The sequence below is a fragment of the Oncorhynchus clarkii genome, chromosome 5, assembly GCF_045791955.1.
Source record: "Oncorhynchus clarkii lewisi isolate Uvic-CL-2024 chromosome 5, UVic_Ocla_1.0, whole genome shotgun sequence".
In the NCBI taxonomy this organism is placed as follows: domain Eukaryota; kingdom Metazoa; phylum Chordata; class Actinopteri; order Salmoniformes; family Salmonidae; genus Oncorhynchus; species Oncorhynchus clarkii.
The window spans coordinates 8,800,933-8,818,887 of record NC_092151.1 but is presented as its reverse complement, the minus strand read 5'-3'; the positions used below and the strand labels follow the sequence as shown (position 1 = coordinate 8,818,887).

At 41.7% G+C, this 17,955-nt stretch overlaps 2 protein-coding genes across 4 annotated transcripts; one reads left to right on the top strand and one right to left on the bottom strand.

Moving 5' to 3' along the window:
- Positions 1-1,097: 1,097 nt before the first annotated feature.
- Positions 1,098-4,944, bottom strand: LOC139408293 (LYR motif containing 7). Its single transcript, XM_071152004.1, is given in 6 exon segments — positions 1,098-3,117; positions 3,333-3,414; positions 3,755-3,825; positions 4,477-4,549; positions 4,871-4,914; positions 4,917-4,944. Coding segments are annotated over 6 exon segments (426 nt in total). The 3' UTR covers positions 1,098-2,989.
- A 3,739-nt stretch (positions 4,945-8,683) lies between these two features.
- LOC139408294 (histidine triad nucleotide binding protein 1) lies at positions 8,684-15,078 on the top strand. 3 transcript variants are annotated; one of them, XR_011634272.1, is made up of 4 exons: positions 9,173-9,332; positions 13,511-13,615; positions 14,541-14,838; positions 14,982-15,078. XR_011634272.1 is itself a non-coding variant. In XM_071152005.1 (3 exons), exons 1-3 carry the CDS (start codon positions 9,222-9,224, stop codon positions 14,703-14,705), a joined length of 381 nt encoding a protein of 126 aa, XP_071008106.1. In that variant the 5' UTR covers positions 8,684-9,221; the 3' UTR covers positions 14,706-15,078. The 3 variants fall into 3 exon arrangements, 1 of the variants encoding a protein (XP_071008106.1); XR_011634271.1 differs by having other exon boundaries at positions 14,910-15,078; XM_071152005.1 differs by having other exon boundaries at positions 8,684-9,332; positions 14,541-15,078.
- Positions 15,079-17,955: the final 2,877 nt, after the last annotated feature.

The following is a 17,955-nucleotide window of genomic DNA, read 5'->3' as shown; positions in this document are numbered from 1 at the left end:
TCTGATTACGTTCTCTGTGTTTTCTTCTTCTTCGAGGTTTAATGGCAGACTACAACTCACTGGTGTGTTGCTGCCACCTACTGTACTGGGTAGTGAAATACAAATATTCCATTGCGGGTAATAAAATTAAAAAAAACACTCCTTAGGTCACAGTTCAAATCACATCCCTACACAGGCTCAGGAACCTGTGAGGACAGAGTATTAATTGACAGGATTTCTTGTAATACCTCTGCTGTAAAATCACCCCAAAAACATAGACACACTCACAACGATGCCTATTTTCCCATTTCTCTGTTTGCGCTGTACAGTTGATAATCAATGCAATAAACGCTACAGAGTCCACCTTCTTTAACATGAAAACATGTCAGGATCCCTCTGTCGACAAAGAATAATCACTGGTGTCTCCTTATACTACCATTATTCCTCTCTTCCACTCTTCTCACCCAGCCTCCGGAGAGCAGGCATTCTGGACAGCCCTTATTCTTGTCTCCTTCGCCCTAACAGGACACTTCAGTAAATTGAGGCGCATGTTCGCCACCACAATTGTAACATTTAGGCTCAGCCGGCATACGATACTCCTCCCGTCTACATACACTTGACACATGACCAAATAATTTACATTTATCACACTGCATGGGGTTTGGGCATGTAGGCTCTTGCAGGGTATTTCACAAAACCCAAATACTACGTGAGAAGGGAGAAACTCTTCTTCAAAAACCAACAGAATGGATAGAGTGGGTTTCCTCACTCCATACACCATGCGGGTCAGTCGGTGTGCACCAACCACTTGATCCAATTCTTAATGTATTTCCCTTGCATTTGCTTGTAGCGCATAACATAACACCCTTGATAGGCACACTGCTTTGAAGATCCACACACAACACATTCCAATCCGACATCTTCCTGAGGCGCAGAGCACGCTCCCTTCTGTTCCACAGATGCACAGAAAACCAAAATAATACCACTTCTCATTACTCTCATCGACGCCACCTCATCTTATCCACGATTTTCATAGACTTCAAAATGGATCTCCCAGGTAACTCCATTGATCCAAAACCCTCACTCCGACCCCCAAAAGAATCAGAACAAGGATCGGATTTAACTAGATTCCACTACCACTTAATTTGTCTTGTTTATTTTTGTAATCCAATTCCTCTCTCTCATCTCCACTCCAAGTATCATCTGCTTCAAACAGAACATCCGTTTCTGACGTCTTCCTACCCCCCTCCACCCACTTCTGTGTGTTTTAGTAGTCCTTCTCTATTTTAAGTGTAATAATGAAAAAGCATCTACTTTAGGGTTATTTTATAGCCCTTGTAGAACTGTAGATCTAGGCTTATTCTGTGTCTGGGAAACAGCCATATAGGTACAGTATTTGCACACACATTGACCAAAAAAAGCTGGGGGAAAAATCCACTTGAACGCTCCCCCCACCTGTGGGACATTAGTCCATCATCTCTGAGCTCCGACTTCTCCCACATTCTGAACTTTGACGTCACATACAAAGGAAATTACCTTGATAACAGCATTTTCGCAGTTAAAATGCCACAAAAAAACACGATAAAATACAATATTTTCATTTGTTTACGAGGATGATATCTGTACTTTTATTTTGATGGTTGTTGCAGCTTGTTTGCCATGAACTAATCTGCGTTATCAACGAGTTCAAAACACGTGGACAAGTATTTTACATGTATTTTCCGAGTTTCCCACTTATTATGCAAGCAGCATAACCTGTGGTCACTGGCGTCGTCTACTGATTGAGAGGATCACAGACGTGTACAGACGTTAACACGCTTGAATAATGCAAACACGGCAACCATGTCCATTAGTTTGATGATGTAAACTAGCGCTCTTGGTTCAAAGCTTAGTCTGCATATCCAGCATACATATTGATAACTGGTACGTGAACTGGAACTATTCATGCCACATCAAAAGATAATTCATTTTCAGGCCCGTAAAAAATGTTCGTCAAGATATCAAGGTGTAATTCGCACCTTGCTTGCAAACCATAACACAAAATATAGCTGACTTCAAAGCCTATAGTCATCCGAATCATTATTCGTCACGTCTCTCCCAGTTAAGATCATCTTTGCTCGATCCCCGAACCTGAGTGGTGGAGTTCCTTTTTTCATGGCACGGTGCCCCGGGTGAGTGGACAATTCACTTAACGACCAATGGAATTATCTAAAATGGTTTTAGCGCGCGAACTTTTATAAAATTAGATATTTCTTCTTCTATACAATGTTGATCAGTACAATAAAACGAGTCCCAAATTGAAGGGAAACCGATTGTTTTCCATGAAATCAGCCAAAACAAGCTCAATAACTCAATGCATGCACACACTTCTATTGAATATGCATTAATCTGTATTGTAAATAGGCCTAGGCTACATTTTGATTTACCCAGATTATCAAAAGACTAGATTGACCACTCAAATAAATTATGTAGTTAGATTGCTAAAAAAAAAAAATCACATTGTTTGTATGAGTGTAGTTGATTAATTAATGCATACATAAAAACATATATAACAATTCAAATGTAATGATACTGAACTCAAAAGATTTGTCTGGATCAAGTGCCATTCCGTGACTAATGGCTAATACACCTTCTGTTTTTCCCTTGGTATCTTTTTGGTATCGAGTATTACGATACGAAATCTGGTACTGTTCTCAAAGTCATATAACACAACTCAGTTATGGCATTAACAGTCATTCATTCAACAAGAAATCAACATATATAGCAGCAAACAAAATAATATGCATTGAATTTACAATGAATTTCACCTTTGACCTTTCAAAGCCAAATCTACAGCTTCCACATTTGTATGACAAACTCTTAAACACCCCCCCCCCCCCCCCCACACACACACACACACACACACACACATCATACAATTACATACTGTATGTTCTATAATTGATGTCTCGAATTACACTTAAATTCTTCCAGAGGAGTGAGAAATAAAGTCTTCAGCTGTTATTGTTGGTCATTCACATCGTGTAATCGGTGCATCGTTACAACTTTGTTTTGGTGCATTGTTGGAAGAAGGCCTTTTCCTTGGTGTATCGCAGTATGGTACGTTTTCCAGAAGAAGGCTCTCTCTAGGTCGGAGTTCTGTGAAATGAAAAGACACAGGAAACACTGGAGGCTAAATGTGAATAACAAACCCCTTGTGGGCATAGCCTAAACCCCTATTCATATCGTTCTTATATATGACTGCTGTAATTGTTGTGTTTCTCATAACCCAACGTGGCAAAAAAAATATAGCAAAAAATGTTTTCCTTTTCTTGATGTATTAGACTTGATTGTTTAAAAATAAAATAACTTACGAATCCTATCTTCAGCTACATGCTCGGCTTGTACGACATCTTGACGAAGAAACACTTCCACACCAGCGGCCATTTTAATCATCTGGAAAAATACAGTAGAAATATGAACAATCTCTCTATTGTGCTCAGTCTCTAGACACATCAATCAAATCAAATGTATTTATAAAGCCATTTTTACATCAGCCAATGTCACAAAGTGCTGTACAGAAACCCAGCCTAAAACCCCCAAAACAGCAAGCAATGCAGATGTAGAAGCACGGTGGCTAGGAAAGACTGTTAAACAAGTGTATGTTTAACAATACCACATACCAGTTATCAATATGTATGCTGGATATGTAGACTAAGCTTTGAACCAAGAGTGCTAGCTCATATCATCGATAAGAATCCCCTTTCCTGATGAATGAATGCAAAGCCTACTATACCTGACTGATGTTTTCCTCCGAAGTCTCATTTTTGTTTTTCCTGAATTCCTCATTTATCTTTCCTCTTGCAGCTTAGGGGGTTGAACATTAAAAAAAAATTTAAAAAAAAAAGCTAGTCAGGTCAAACAGCTGTTACAGTCACTGCTACTACACATATCGTATATAGTCAATCCCTCCAGGATTTCAAATGGATTTTTTTGTGATATTTGCAGTGTAAAATGCTAGATTTTGCTGCAGCTATTTTGACATTTTGCATGAAAATGCAACGATTTTGTTCAATTTGTCACAAATGCACCGACAGAGTTTGTTGACATGTGGTTTGATTGAGCCATACTATGCAGCAGCGTTGCAGTTCTTAACACAATCCGGTGCGCCTGGCACCTACTACCATACCCCGTTCAAAGGCACTTAAATATTTTGTCTTGCCCATTCACCCTCTGAATGGCACACATACACACTCAGTCTCTCAAAGGCTTTAAAATGTTTATTTTATTTAACCTGTATCATCCCCTTCATCTACAATGATTGAAGTAACATCAATAAGAGATCATAGCTTTCACCTGGATTCACCTGGTCAGTCTGTCATGGAAAGAGCAGGTGTTCTTAATGTTTTGTATGCGTAACATTACCATATATTTAGCACTACACAACTGATTCCACTTATTACAAATAATCAACTGTCTACTATCTAGCAACTCATTTGATAATAGCCAACTAACTACCTGTCAATGCTCTGGTATCTTCTTTGAACAACTCCATTCTTGTTCTGTGCAGTGCTTTGAACACTCTGAGGACCTATGTAAAGAAACGATGAAATAACCTTTATCATACAACAATCTCTATTGCAATACGATAACACTACAAACAATTATTCATTACCTTCAAGATGGCCAAGCCTAGGACTAGGTAAGTTTGCTAATATAGCCAGCTAGGCTAGTTTACTAGCTTGCTAGCTAGTTCAAATGCTAAAACATGTGAGCTGGTTTATCTTATACGGTTATCCAGATGAACAAAAATTACTATTTTTAAATTGTTTTCAGTCGTATAAAAATCAAATGCTCTGGAAGCAATATATAATACAAAAACATGCCAAAATCTTAACGTTTTAACAATCACCTTCAAACGAGAAGCCATCTTGACTTTACAATTGAACCGACTCGACAGTAAGCAATACAGGCACGATGCAGCATTAGAGAGCGTAAGAATCATGAAGAATGATAGAGGCCTCTAGTGGCCAAAAGGCCGAACTTGTATGGGCAGCGCCAGTGAGGGCTTCCATCCATTTTCATGTGGTCAACTGGGTGGGAGTTCCAACTTCATTGACGGATCCTTCCCGTTGACCCTGTTGGAGCAGCAGCAGTGCGTGGGTAAAATCACTGGGGAAGCCAAGCCAGCAATAAAGCCATATTACAACCTATGTTGTGATAATTGTATCTTGTATATTTGGGTACGGTGAATGTAGTGGTTGGTGCACGCCGACTGACCCGTACGGTGAATGTAGTGGTTGGTGCACGCCACCTGACCCGTAGGGTGAATGTAGTGGTTGGTGCACGCCGACTGACCCGTACGGTGAATGTAGTGGTTGGTGCACGCCGAATGACCCGTACGGTGAATGTAGTGGTTGGTGCACGCCGACTGACCCGTATGGTGAATGTAGTGGTTGGTGCACGCCGACTGACCCGTATGGTGAATGTAGTGGTTGGTGCACGCCGACTTACCCGTACGGTGAATGTAGTGGTTGGTGCACGCCGACTGACCCGTATGGTGAATGTAGTGGTTGGTGCACGCCGACTGACCCGTATGGTGAATGTAGTGGTTGGTGCACGCCGAATGACCCGTACGGTGAATGTAGTGGTTGGTGCACGCCGACTGACCCGTACGGTGAATGTAGTGGTTGGTGCACGCCGACTGACCCGTATGGTGAATGTAGTGGTTGGTGCACGCCGACTTACCCGTACGGTGAATGTAGTGGTTGGTGCACGCCGACTGACCCGTATGGTGAATGTAGTGGTTGGTGCACGCCGACTGACCCGTATGGTGATTGTAGTGGTTGGTGCACGCCGACTGACCCGTATGGTGAATGTAGTGGTTGGCGCACGCCGACGAACCACTCCAACCATTCTTTTGTTCTTTGAAGAAGAGTCGCTTGTATATTTGGGTTATGTGAGATGCCCTGTAACAACAGGATCGTGACATGTTAAAAAGGTGTTGTTTATTGGGTCAGTCGGCATTGGTTATGAACGGCACAGCGCTAACAAAGAGGACATCTGAGAAAACAGGCATCGTTGTGAATGCGGCGCAATGTTTTAATGTGACTCAGGGATTTTACAATATAGGCATTACAAAGAAACCTGTCGACAAATTTTCCGTCCTCACAGGCTCCTTAGCCTGTGTAGGGATGATGATTTAGACTATGACTGAAGGAGAGGGATGGGTTTTTGGATTAATTTTATTTTGTATTGTACAGCGCATTCGGAAAGTATTCAAACCCTTTGACTTTTTCCACATTTTGTTACGTTACAGCCTTATTCTAAAATGGATTTTTATTTTTTAAATCCTCGTTGTGTCGAGACACAGATCTGTGAAAAGGTACAAAAAATTCTGCAGCTTTGAAGGTCCCCAAAGATAAAGTGGCCTCCATCATTCTTAAATGGAAGAAGTTTGGAACCACCAAGACTCTTACTAGAGCTGGCCGCCCGCCCAAACTGAGCAATCGGGGAGGTGACCAAGAACCCGATGGTCACTCTGACAGAGCTCCAGAGTTCCTCTGTGGAGACTGGAGAACCTTCCAGAAGGACAACCATCTCTGCAGCACTCCACCAATCAGGCCTTTATGGTAGAGTGGCCAGACGGAAGCCACTCCTCAGTAAAAGGCACATGACAGCCCGCTTGGAGTTTACCAAAAGAAACTAGATTCTCTGGTCTGATGACACCAAGATTGACTCTTTGGCCGGAATGCTAAGCGTCACGTCTGGAGGAAACCTGGCACCATCCCTACAGTGAAGCATGGTGGTGGCAGCATCATGCTGTGGGGATGTTTGTAAGCGGCAGGGACTGAGAGACAAGTCAGGATCGAGGCAAAGATGAAAGGAGTGAAGTACAGAGAGATCCTTGATGAAAAGCTGCCCCAGAGCCCTCAGGACCTCAGACTGGGGCGAAGGTTCACCTTCCAACAGGACAACGACCCTAAGCACACAGCCAAGACAGCGCAGGAGTGGCTTCGGGACACGTCCCTGAATGTTCTTGAGTGGCCCAGCCAGAGCCCGTACTTGAATCTGATCGAACGTCTCTGGAAAGAACTGAAAATAGCTGTGCAGCGACACTTCCCATCCAACCCGACAGAGCTTGAGAGGATCTACAGAGAAGAATGGGAGAAACTCCCCAAATACAGGTGTGCCAAGCTTGTAGCGTCATACCCAAGAAGACTCGAGGCTGTAATCGCTGCCAAAGGTGCTTCAACAAAGTACTGAGTAAAGGGTCTGAATACTTATGAATGTGCTATTTCCGTTGTTTATTTTTAATACATTTGATTTTTTTTTTTATAAACAGTTTTTGCTTTGTCATTATGGGATGTGTAGATTTATGAGATTTTTACAAATGTTTTATCCATTTTACAATAAGGTTGTAACGTAACAAAATGTGGAATAATTCAAATGTTCTGAATATTTTCCAAACGCACTGTGTATATGATGTTGTTTTTTTTGCGAAAGAGACAGGTTGAGGTCCCGTCCTTCTAGACCGTTGGCCTGATGTTAGATCAGTTAGGGTCAAAGTAATGGTGATTTAAATGTTTTTTTTTTAAATAGTGGTATATATACTGAGTGTACAAAACATTATGAGCAGCTGCGCTGTCCATGACATAAACTGACCAGATGAATCGAGGTAAAAGCTATGATTCCTTATTGATGTCACTTGTTAAATCCAGTTCAATCAGTGTAGATGAAGGGGAGGAGACAGGTTAAATAAGGAGTTTTAAACTTTTAGATAATTGAGACATGGCTTGTGTATGTGTGCCATTCAGAGGGTGAATGGGCAAATGGGCAAGACAAAAGATTCAAGTGCCTTTGAACGGGGTATGGTAGTAGGTGCCAGGCGCACCGGTTTGTGTCGAGAACAAGGGGGGGTCAACTCAATATTAGGAAGGTGGTTCTTCATGTTTTGTGTAGGGTGAGTTGGTGGTGCACATTTTGTTATTTTTCACCCTCCCTTTTAGTTTTATATCACAAAGTGTAACGTGATCGACCACACACTACATCACAGTAGGTGGCGTCATAGATAAACAAAATGTGCGAACGCCATGATATCGAAGAAGTCCTCTATCTCTATGTACAAATTTGAGGTTAGCCAGAGGCTATTCATTCTGTTGCAAAACGTTTTTTAAACGGAAGCCAACAGAACGAAACGGGGAGGAACCTAGCTGAATTTGTCCAATAGAAACTCTCGTTTTAGTTGCTGGACTAATGGTTACACCAAACATGTTTTAACTAACCCAAAATAGACCACTGTCTGTCGTTTCCAACAGGAACAGATGAGTCCTGGTGGGCAGAACAAGCAAGGAGGTGTGCAGATCTAAGCACAAGTTAGCGAGATCTTATTGGCGCGTTCTAGCAAATATTTGCATGTTTCGGTTTGGGAACGCCTGTGCAGTGTGCAATACCTAAATTCGCCTTTGCACTCCTAAACAACGCGAGTTCTGTTTTACTTTGGGAAAGGGTAAAGTCTACAAACCTTAGTCCACTCTGTTCATAACATATTATAGTTTTAAGAACAGAAAACTCTATTGAGATCAAATGTTTAATCTATGAGAAAATGTGCAGAATTTCGGCCAAAATGGTTCTATCTCTGATAACACCCCTGCTTCCGCGCCCTGTATGAAGTGCTGATACCACAGAGTTTCTAAACCCAGAGGCGCAACATCGCGAGACTTTCGGGAACGCTTGCGAAGCGGACCAAGCGGAGGGTTTTGGGGAGAAGTAAATGAGAGAAGTAAAACATTCTTCCTTAGTTGTTAATTTTCTCGAAAGCTAAAGGCTCAACTAGATTTGAGCCAATGCCTTAACTATCCGAACTTGTTATTACTCCAACTTCATGAGACTGACAAACTGACACGTTTTAATTTTTGTCAAAAGCAACTTTATATCGAAGGTGTACCTTTGATTTGACGGCCTGCACGTGCGCAGTGTGGCGCGAGAGCCCGATGACGTGTTTAGACGCATGATTTTTGCTTGTCAACTTGACCATGACATCTATAGTATAAGCAGTTTTAGCCTGTCTCCATACTGTACTGTCTTCGATGATACAGCACGTTCTTATTATACCTCAGTGATACAGACAATCCAAAAATGGCATTCAATATTTTTAAACAATTGTTGTGTGCAAGTTTTGGCGTTCTGCAGAGCCCATAAACTTTAACCTTTGAGGCAGAGGTTCAAGCGCATGCGTACTACAAAGACCAACGTCTAGCGCCATGGCGGATGAGATAGCAAAAGCTCAGGTTGCCCAGCCCGGCGGTGATACAATCTTCGGCAAAATCATTCGCAAGGAGATTCCTGCAAAAATATTATTTGAAGATGATCAGGTATGAATTCATAATTTGTATTGATATGCTTATTTTCATGCAAACACCATTAATCTAGTTAACCACACAGTATGGTACGGTTAAGCCACCTAGCTAGCTAGATATTGACACACCAGTTGTCAATGAATCCGTTATTACCCACACATGCAAGTGGGGTAGTTAGCTGGCTGTAAGTAAACTGTCAAATCAGGGACGTCAAGCGTTCAGAAATGTATGTCATTGTTGTAAAAATGTGAGTGTGCTGCGTTTACTAAAATATTTAATTACTTTTAACATATTTAATTTTAAATATCGCAAATTTCCTTATTGTGGACAACGTGTTACTGCTAAATTACACAAGCTTGCATTTTCAACTCATTCTTTTACTTCAGATTGGAGATGCTAAAAAGTGTATAATCTTTTTGGTTTTGGTACCATAGATTTTTTTTTAAACGCCCGTCTGTCTGTCGCAGGACTTAAAGGTAGACTCAGCTATGTGACGTAGATGCAGAAATTGAAAAGCATAACGGGGCAATTTCCACAACAATTTACCAGCCATTTACACTATACAAGCAGCACTCACCTAGCCACGCTAGCTTCTCCCTAATGTGAGTGCTAACAAGTTAGCTAGCTAGCAAGCAAGCAAGGTAGGTAGCGTTACGCATGAACAACCAATCCAGTAGGGGTTGGAAGCTATGGTGCGCTTTGATTGGTTACTTGCGTCACGATTAGAGGCGCAACCGATAATTATTTTTCAACGCCGATACCGATTATTGGAGGACCTGCATATTTGTATATATTTTGTAATAATTACAATTACAACAATACTGAATGAACACTTTTATTTGAACCTAATATAATACATAAATAGAATTTATTAAGTCTCAAATAAATAATGAAACATGCTCAATTTGTTTTAAATAATGCAAAAACACAGTGTTGGAGAAGAAAGTAAAAGTGCAATATGTGCCATGTAAAAAAAGCTAACGTTTAAGTTCCTTGCTCAGAACATGAGAACATAGGAAAGCTGGTGGTTCAATATTCCCAGTTAAGAAGTTCTAGGTTGTAGTTATTATAGGAATTATAGGACTAATTCTCTCTGTACCATTTGTATTTCATATACCTGTGACTATTGGATGTTCTAATAGGCACTTTATTATTGCCAGCCTAATCTCAGGAGTTGATAGGCTTAAAGTCAAACAGCGCCGTGAATCAAGCGTTGCTAAGAGCTGCTGGCAAACGCAGTAAAGTTTGAATGAATGCTTACGAGCCTGCTGCCGCCTACCACCGCTCAGTCAGACTGCTCTATCAAATCATAGACTTAATTATAATATAATAAACACAGAAATACGTTAATATGGTAAAATCCGGAAACTATCATTTCGAAAACAAAACGTTTATTCTTTCAGTGAAATACGGAACCGCTCCGTATTTTATTGAATGGGCAGCAACCCTAAGTCTAAATATTGCTGTTACATTGCACAAACTTCAACGTTATGTCATAATTATGTAAAATTCTGGCAAATTAGTTCGCAACGAACGCAAGAGAAGTGACACAATTTCCCTGGTTAATATTGCCTGCTAACATGAATTTATTTTAACTAAATATGCAGGTTTAAAAAATATATACTTCTGTGTATTGATTTAAAGAAAGGCATTGATGTTTATGGTTAGGTACATTGGTGCAACAATTGTGATTTTTTTTCGCGATTGCGCTTTTGTTAAATCATCCCCCGTTTGGCAAAGTAGGCTGTGATTCGATGATAAATTAACAGGCACAGCATTGATTATATGCAACGCAGGACAAGCTAGTTAACCTAGTAATATCATCAACCATGTGTAGTTAACTAGTGATTATGTTAAGATTGATTGTTTTTATAAGATACGTTTAATGCTAGCTAGCTAGCTTGGCTCCATGCTGCACTCACGTAACAAGTGGCCATGCTGATTAATCGGTCGACCTCTAGTCACGATATCGCAGAGGATTTCAATAAAGTTCCGCTTTCCCCAACTTTAGTCCGGCCCTGTTCAGCTCCCTCGCCATGTTCTCAACGGTCCCCCTGCCCACTCTGCTTCTCTCGCTTTCCTTCCATTGAAAGTGAATGTCTGCCGATGTGTAAATGGTGCATAAGATTGTTGTGGCGCGAGGCTTAGCTTCTCTGCTATTTTGGTGCCCTGGTTACCGTGCTTTAAACAGCGTGATGCAAACCTGTGCACTGTGTGTGTGAGAGAGTGAAGTCTTGCATACCTCACATCTCAGTGTGGCTTGTGGCTTGTTCAGGGGCAGAACGACAGATTTTGACCATGTCAGCTCGGGGATTTGATCTTGCAACCTTTCAGTTACTATTCCAACGCTCTAACCACTAGGCTACCTGACGCCCCAAACCATGAACAACAGGGTGTCTTTTTTTCAATTTATTTTACCCTGTTTTTCTTCCCAAATTCAATCTTTTCTCATCGCTGCAACTCTTCAACGGGGTTGGGAAGTGAAGGTCGCGTTATGCTCAGAAACTAAACCCGCCTAACCGTGCTCCTTAACACCCGCCAGATTAACCCGGAAGCCAGCCGCACCAATGTATCGGTGGAAACACAGTTCAACTGGCAACCGGGGTCAGCCTGCAGGCACCCGGCCCACCACAAGGAGTCGCTAGAGTGCAATAAGCCAAGATAAGCCACCCCTCCCCTAACTCTGACGACGCTGGGCCAATTGTGCGCCGTCCTATGGGACTCCTGGCCACAACTGGTTGTGAGACAGCCCGGGATCGAACCCGGGTCTGTAGTAACGCCTCAAAAGTTTTGAGAATGACACAAATATGAATTTCCACAAAGTTTGCTGCTTCAGTGTCTTTAGATATTTTTGTCGCCCATTCTTGCATAATCAATGCTTGGAGTTTTGTCAGAATTTGTGGATATTTGTTTGTCCACCCACCTCCTTGAGGATTGACCACAAGTTCTCAATGGGATTAAGGTCTGGGGAGTTTCCTGGCCATGGACCCAAAATATCGATGTTTTGTTCCCCGAGCCACTTATTTTTTCCTTATGGCAAGATGCTCCATCATGCTGGAAAAGGCATTGTTCGTCACCAGACTGTTCCTGGATGGTTGGGAGAAGTTGCTCTTGGAGGATGTGTTGGTACCATTCTTTATTCATGGCTGTGTTCTTAGGCAAAATTGTGAGTGAGCCCACTCCCTTGGCTGAGAAGCAACCCCACACATGCATGATCTCAGGATGCTTTACTGTTGGCATGACACAGGTCTGATGGTAGCGCTCACCTTGTCTTCTCCGGACAAGCTTTTTTCCAGATGCCCCAAACAATCGGAAAGTGGATTCATCAGAGAAAATGTCTTTACCCCAGTCCTCAGCAGTCCAATCCCTGTACCTTTTGCAGAATATCAGTCTGTCCCTAATGTTTTTCCTGGAGAGACGTGGCTTCTTTGCTGCCCTTCTTGACACCAGGCCATCCTCCAAAAGTCTTTGCCTAACTGTGCGTGCAGTTGCACTCACACTTGCCTGCTGCCATTCCTGAGCAAGCTCTGTACTGGTGGTACCCCGATCCCACAGCTGAATCAACTTTAGGAGACGGTCCTGGCTCTTGCTGGACTTTCTTGGGCGCCCTGAAGCCTTCTTCACAACAATTGAACCGCTCTCCTTTAAGTTCTTGTTGATCCGATAAATAGTTGATTTAGGTGCAATCTTACTGGCAGCAATATCCTTGCCTGTGAAGCCCTTTTTGTGCAAAGCAATGATGACTGGCACGTGTTTCCTTGCAGGTAACCATGATTGACAGAGGAAGAACAATGATTCCAAGCACCAATCACCTTTTGAAGCTTCCAGTCTGTTATTTGAACTCAATCAGCATGACAGAGTGATCTCCAGCCTTGTCCTCGTCAACACTCACACCTGTGTTAACGAGAGAATCACTGACATGATGTCAGCTGGTCTTTTTGTGGCAGGGCTGAAATGCAGTGGAAACATTTTTGGGGGATTCAGTTCATTTGCATGTCAGAGGGACTTTGCAATTAACTGCAATTCATTTGATCACTCTTCATAACATTCTGTAGTATATGCAAATTGCCATCATACAGAGGCAGCAGACTTTGAAAATTAATATTTGTGTCATTCTCAACTTTTGGCCACGACTGTAGAGCTGTTAACTAATATGTATTTTCGATTAACTTTTATTCTGTGTGTGTTTTCAGTGCATAGCCTTCCATGATGTTACCCCACAGGCCCCTACTCATTTTTTGGTTGTCCCAAGAAAACCAATTGTGCAACTGTCAAAAGCAGAGGACAGTGATGCGGCTGTAAGTGTGACACCACCTCAACTCATTCATTCAGTTGCATCGGTTCTATAACCTAGACCAGTGACAGACCCCTGATCCTGGGAGAGCTACAGTGTGTAAAGCTTCTGTTCCATCCCAGCACTAACACAGCTGGTTTAACTGGTCAATCTAAAAATTGAAACCTTGATTAGTTGTCTGTTGTGTTCGTGTTGGGTCGGAAATAAAAAACCCTTTGCAGTGTTCCTCTGTAGGGATGGATTGGTTGACAAATGTAGTAGACAATCAATGGCCAGCAGATGGAACTCATGACCTATTGGAAACCTGCCAGAAAATGTCCCTATGACTCAAGGATTTTGTTCTGTTATGGGTGTAGCCTACGTTATTATTCAGCTCGTGTTTCAGATGTAAAGAACATTGGAGACCTGTTAGAACATAAAGCCTAATCAATTCTACAATGTTTAATGCTTTATGAGTCATGATCAGTTAAGGATTTTGGCACTTTTATAAAATGTTTAAAAAATATATTTTTTTTATATCCATAGTTGCTAATGGATAGTTTTAGTCTCTTTAAGCAGGTTGTTTAAGCAGTGATTTCTCAGAACGTTTGGCCCGAATGGGATTCCAGCGCTTAGGATTTGCAATAAATAGTCATGATTCTTGTTTTGTTTCATTAAGGTTTGTCTATCATGTGTTGCTGCCATGCTATGTTGTCTCTCTTGTCATGATGTGTGTTTTGTCCTATATATATATATATATATATATATATATATATATATATATATTATTTTTTTTTTTAACATTTTTTATCCCAGACCTTTCCCCGCAGGAGGCCTTTTGGTATGCCTTCTTGTAAACAAGAATTTGTTCTGAACTGACTTGTCTAGTTAAATAAAGGTTAAATAAATAAATACATTAAGTAAAATGTTCTTTCTTTGTGATGTCATAGCTCCTGGGCCACATGATGATAGTGGCCAAGAAGTGTGCCGAGCAGATCGGCCTGCCCAAGGGCTACAGGCTGATCTTGAACGACGGGCCCGACGGTGGCCAGTCCGTCTACCACATCCACATCCACGTGATGGGCGGACGCCAGTTGGGCTGGCCCCCCGGCTAACTGTCCACGCAGACCGTCTACCGGCCTGACTACCATCCGTCATCTCTTTATCCCCAGATAGTCCAATGCTGTCCCGATGCAACTTATTTCACTGTCAGTCTGTCACGTAGACCTACTACTTATTTCACTGTCAGTCTGTCACGTAGACCTACTACTTATTTCACTTTCAGTCTGTCACATAGACTTACTACTTATTTCACTGTCAGTCTGTCACGTAGACCAACTACTTATTTCACTTTCAGTCTGTCACGTAGACCTACTACTTATTTCACTTTCAGTCTGTCACGTAGACCAACTACTTATTTCACTTTCAGTCTGTCACGTAGACCTAATGTGATGATATATCAATGGTAAATAAATGCACTTCACAAGCCCCACAGTGTGATTGTCATTTCTTCTCCTTTAATCTCCCAGAGACAGGAAATGTTTGGTTTATTCTGGTCTTGTCTGAATGTCCATTTATTTATGATGGAATGGGAATTTAAATGCACTCTACTGTAACCTGCATGAATTTAACTGGTGTGGCGTGGCCTACTTTGCCGTTTGTGTTTGTGCTGTGTGAGCGCTCCTGCCTACAGTTGCCGTGAGGGGAATAATTATCGCTGCACTTGAAGTTACCAATCGATGAGTTTATTTAGCTTTTTTTTAATCGTATGCTTTTTCTGTTTCCATTGTTCCCTTTGTGAAAGTTTGGACTCTTATCAGCACGTGCGCACACAAAAAAATTGAACAATATGCATGAGTAATCCCTCTCTTGTGCAAATTTGAGCTGCTTAGCCCCGATTGTATGAATCACTAGTCGGCTTCACCGTGCACCTTGTCGGTTTTAACACACTGCTGCTAAAAATGTCAATGTAATTTACATGCAAATACAAGCCCCAAGTTAAAAAAGGATGCCAGTCGAAGAGCTTTTCTGTAAGGTTGTTCACGTATGCCAGGTTTTAGACTTTCAAATCACTAAAAACAATTTGAGAGTAAGAACTAATTAAAAGTTCTCTGGAATTAAACATTTTGAATTCTACTCTGCTAAATGGACCACAGATCCTGTGAGAGTGAGCTGTTGTTGGGAGCTAAAAATAGGCAATTGTAGTGTGCGTAAAGGCCACAAGGGGGCGGTGCGAGTGGAAGGAATTGGCATGCACCTCAGTTGCACGGCAGGAGAACAAAGGATGGTGTGAAGCAGAAATCTGATGTGGATGTTTCAAATCAAGTGCCTCAGAAGGCTCTCATCTTGTCAGGCTATTAATATGCTAATTTAAAATAAGTTTGCCTTTCTGATTTTTGAAAACTGATTTGCTTTGCCGATAATGCGTATTATGTACTCTTCATCTGGGGAACTGTACATGAACAGGTCTTTGTGTGACAGTTTGATTCAGTCATTTCATACTAATGTGGTTGAGATCAGTGTTTCCCAACCCTGGTCCTCCAGTACCCCCAACAGTACACGTTTGTACTGTAAACCTGAACAAGCACACCTGATTCAACTTGTCAACTAATCATCAAGGCCTCAATGAGCTGTGTTTGTCCAAGGCTACAACAACCACAAAAATGTGTACCGTTGGGGGGTGCTCGAGAACCAGGGTTGGGAAATCCTGGTTAAGATGATAAAATGGGGTGGAAATACCCACATTTTAAAAGCTTATCAAACTTCCTTCATAGCAACTTTGTTACCTCCTACCTACAGTACCAACTTTACTTCCATCTAGATTCTAATCTGTCCATCACATTTCAACTACCTATGAACCCCCCCCGCCCCCCCAACTCTGACCAGGGAGGAAAAGAAAAGGCCATAGCCCCTGGCTGAGCATTAATATTGGTATGCAGCGTAAATAATTGAAGCAGCGTAATCTCCGACTGAGAATGGCATTAACATTTCACGAGGCCACTTCCATGCAGTACAAATTATCAGCCCCTATTCTGAAGAGACATAAACTCAAGTGTTTATCTGCAAAGGGGTACTCCAATGGATGGTTGCATCTTACCTCTGGCCTCGAGATGGGATATCATCTTGTGTCGTGATAAAACATTAATCTCACCCAATTAAAGATTCATGCAACACTTGTCCTTTGTCTACACATGCCAAGCAACAGTCTTCTGCCAAGCCATCCTAAGGACCATGTCTTGCACAAATTTTAGGGCATGGCTGATTTTTAAATAATGAATCAGAAAAGACAAAGTAGAATTTAGTTGTGCTGTTGATAAAGCAGAGTAGGGTTTTTTTTCTAAGCTTAACACCCTTCAGAGTTTACTACCCTAAATGCATTCTGTATATAGGCCTACAATCAAGCAGAGGTTCCATGCAGGGTTACCTTTAAAAGCGAATTACACCACTTTTCACCACCATCATATTCATGATCTCCAGCGCCAAACCAGTGTCTACAGTTGAAGTCGGAAGTTTACATACACTTAGGTTAGAGTCATTAAAACTCGATGCCACAGTAAAACGAGTCCTATATCGACATTACCATGTAAGTCCGCTCAGCAATGAAGATGCCACTGCTCCAAAACTGCCATACAAAAAGCCAAACGGGGACAAAGATTGTACTTTTTGGAGAAATGTCCTCTGGTCTGATGAAACAAAAATAGAACTGTTTGGCCATAATGACCATTGTTATATTTGGAGGATAAAGGGGGAGGCTTGCATGCCGAAGAACACCATCCCAACCGTGAAGCACAGGGATGGCAGCATCATGTTGTGGGGGTGCTTTGCTGTAGGAGGGACTGGTGCACTTCACAAACTAGATGGCATCATGAGGAAGGGAAGTTATGTGGATATATTGAAGCAACATCTCAAGACATCAGTCAGGAAGTTAAAGCTTGGTCGCAAATGGGTCTTCCAAATGGACAATGACCCCAAGCATACTTCCAAAGTTGTGGCAAAATGGATTAAGGACAACAAAGTATTGGAGTGGCCACCACAAAGCCCTGACCTCAGTCCTATAGAAAATTTGTGGGCAGAACTGAAACTGAAATTTTGGTCTACAAACCTGACTCGGTTACACCAGCTCTGTCAGGAGGAATGGGCCAAAATTCACCCAACTCATTGTGGGAATCTTGTGGAAGGCTACCCAAAACATTTGACCCTAGTTAAATAATTTAAAGGCAATGCTACCAAATACTAATTGAGTATGTACACTTCTGACCCACTGGGAATGTGATGAAAGAAATAAAAGCAGAAATAAATAATTCTCTCTCTATTATTCTGACATTTCACATTCCTAAAATGAAGTGATGATCCTAACTGACCTAA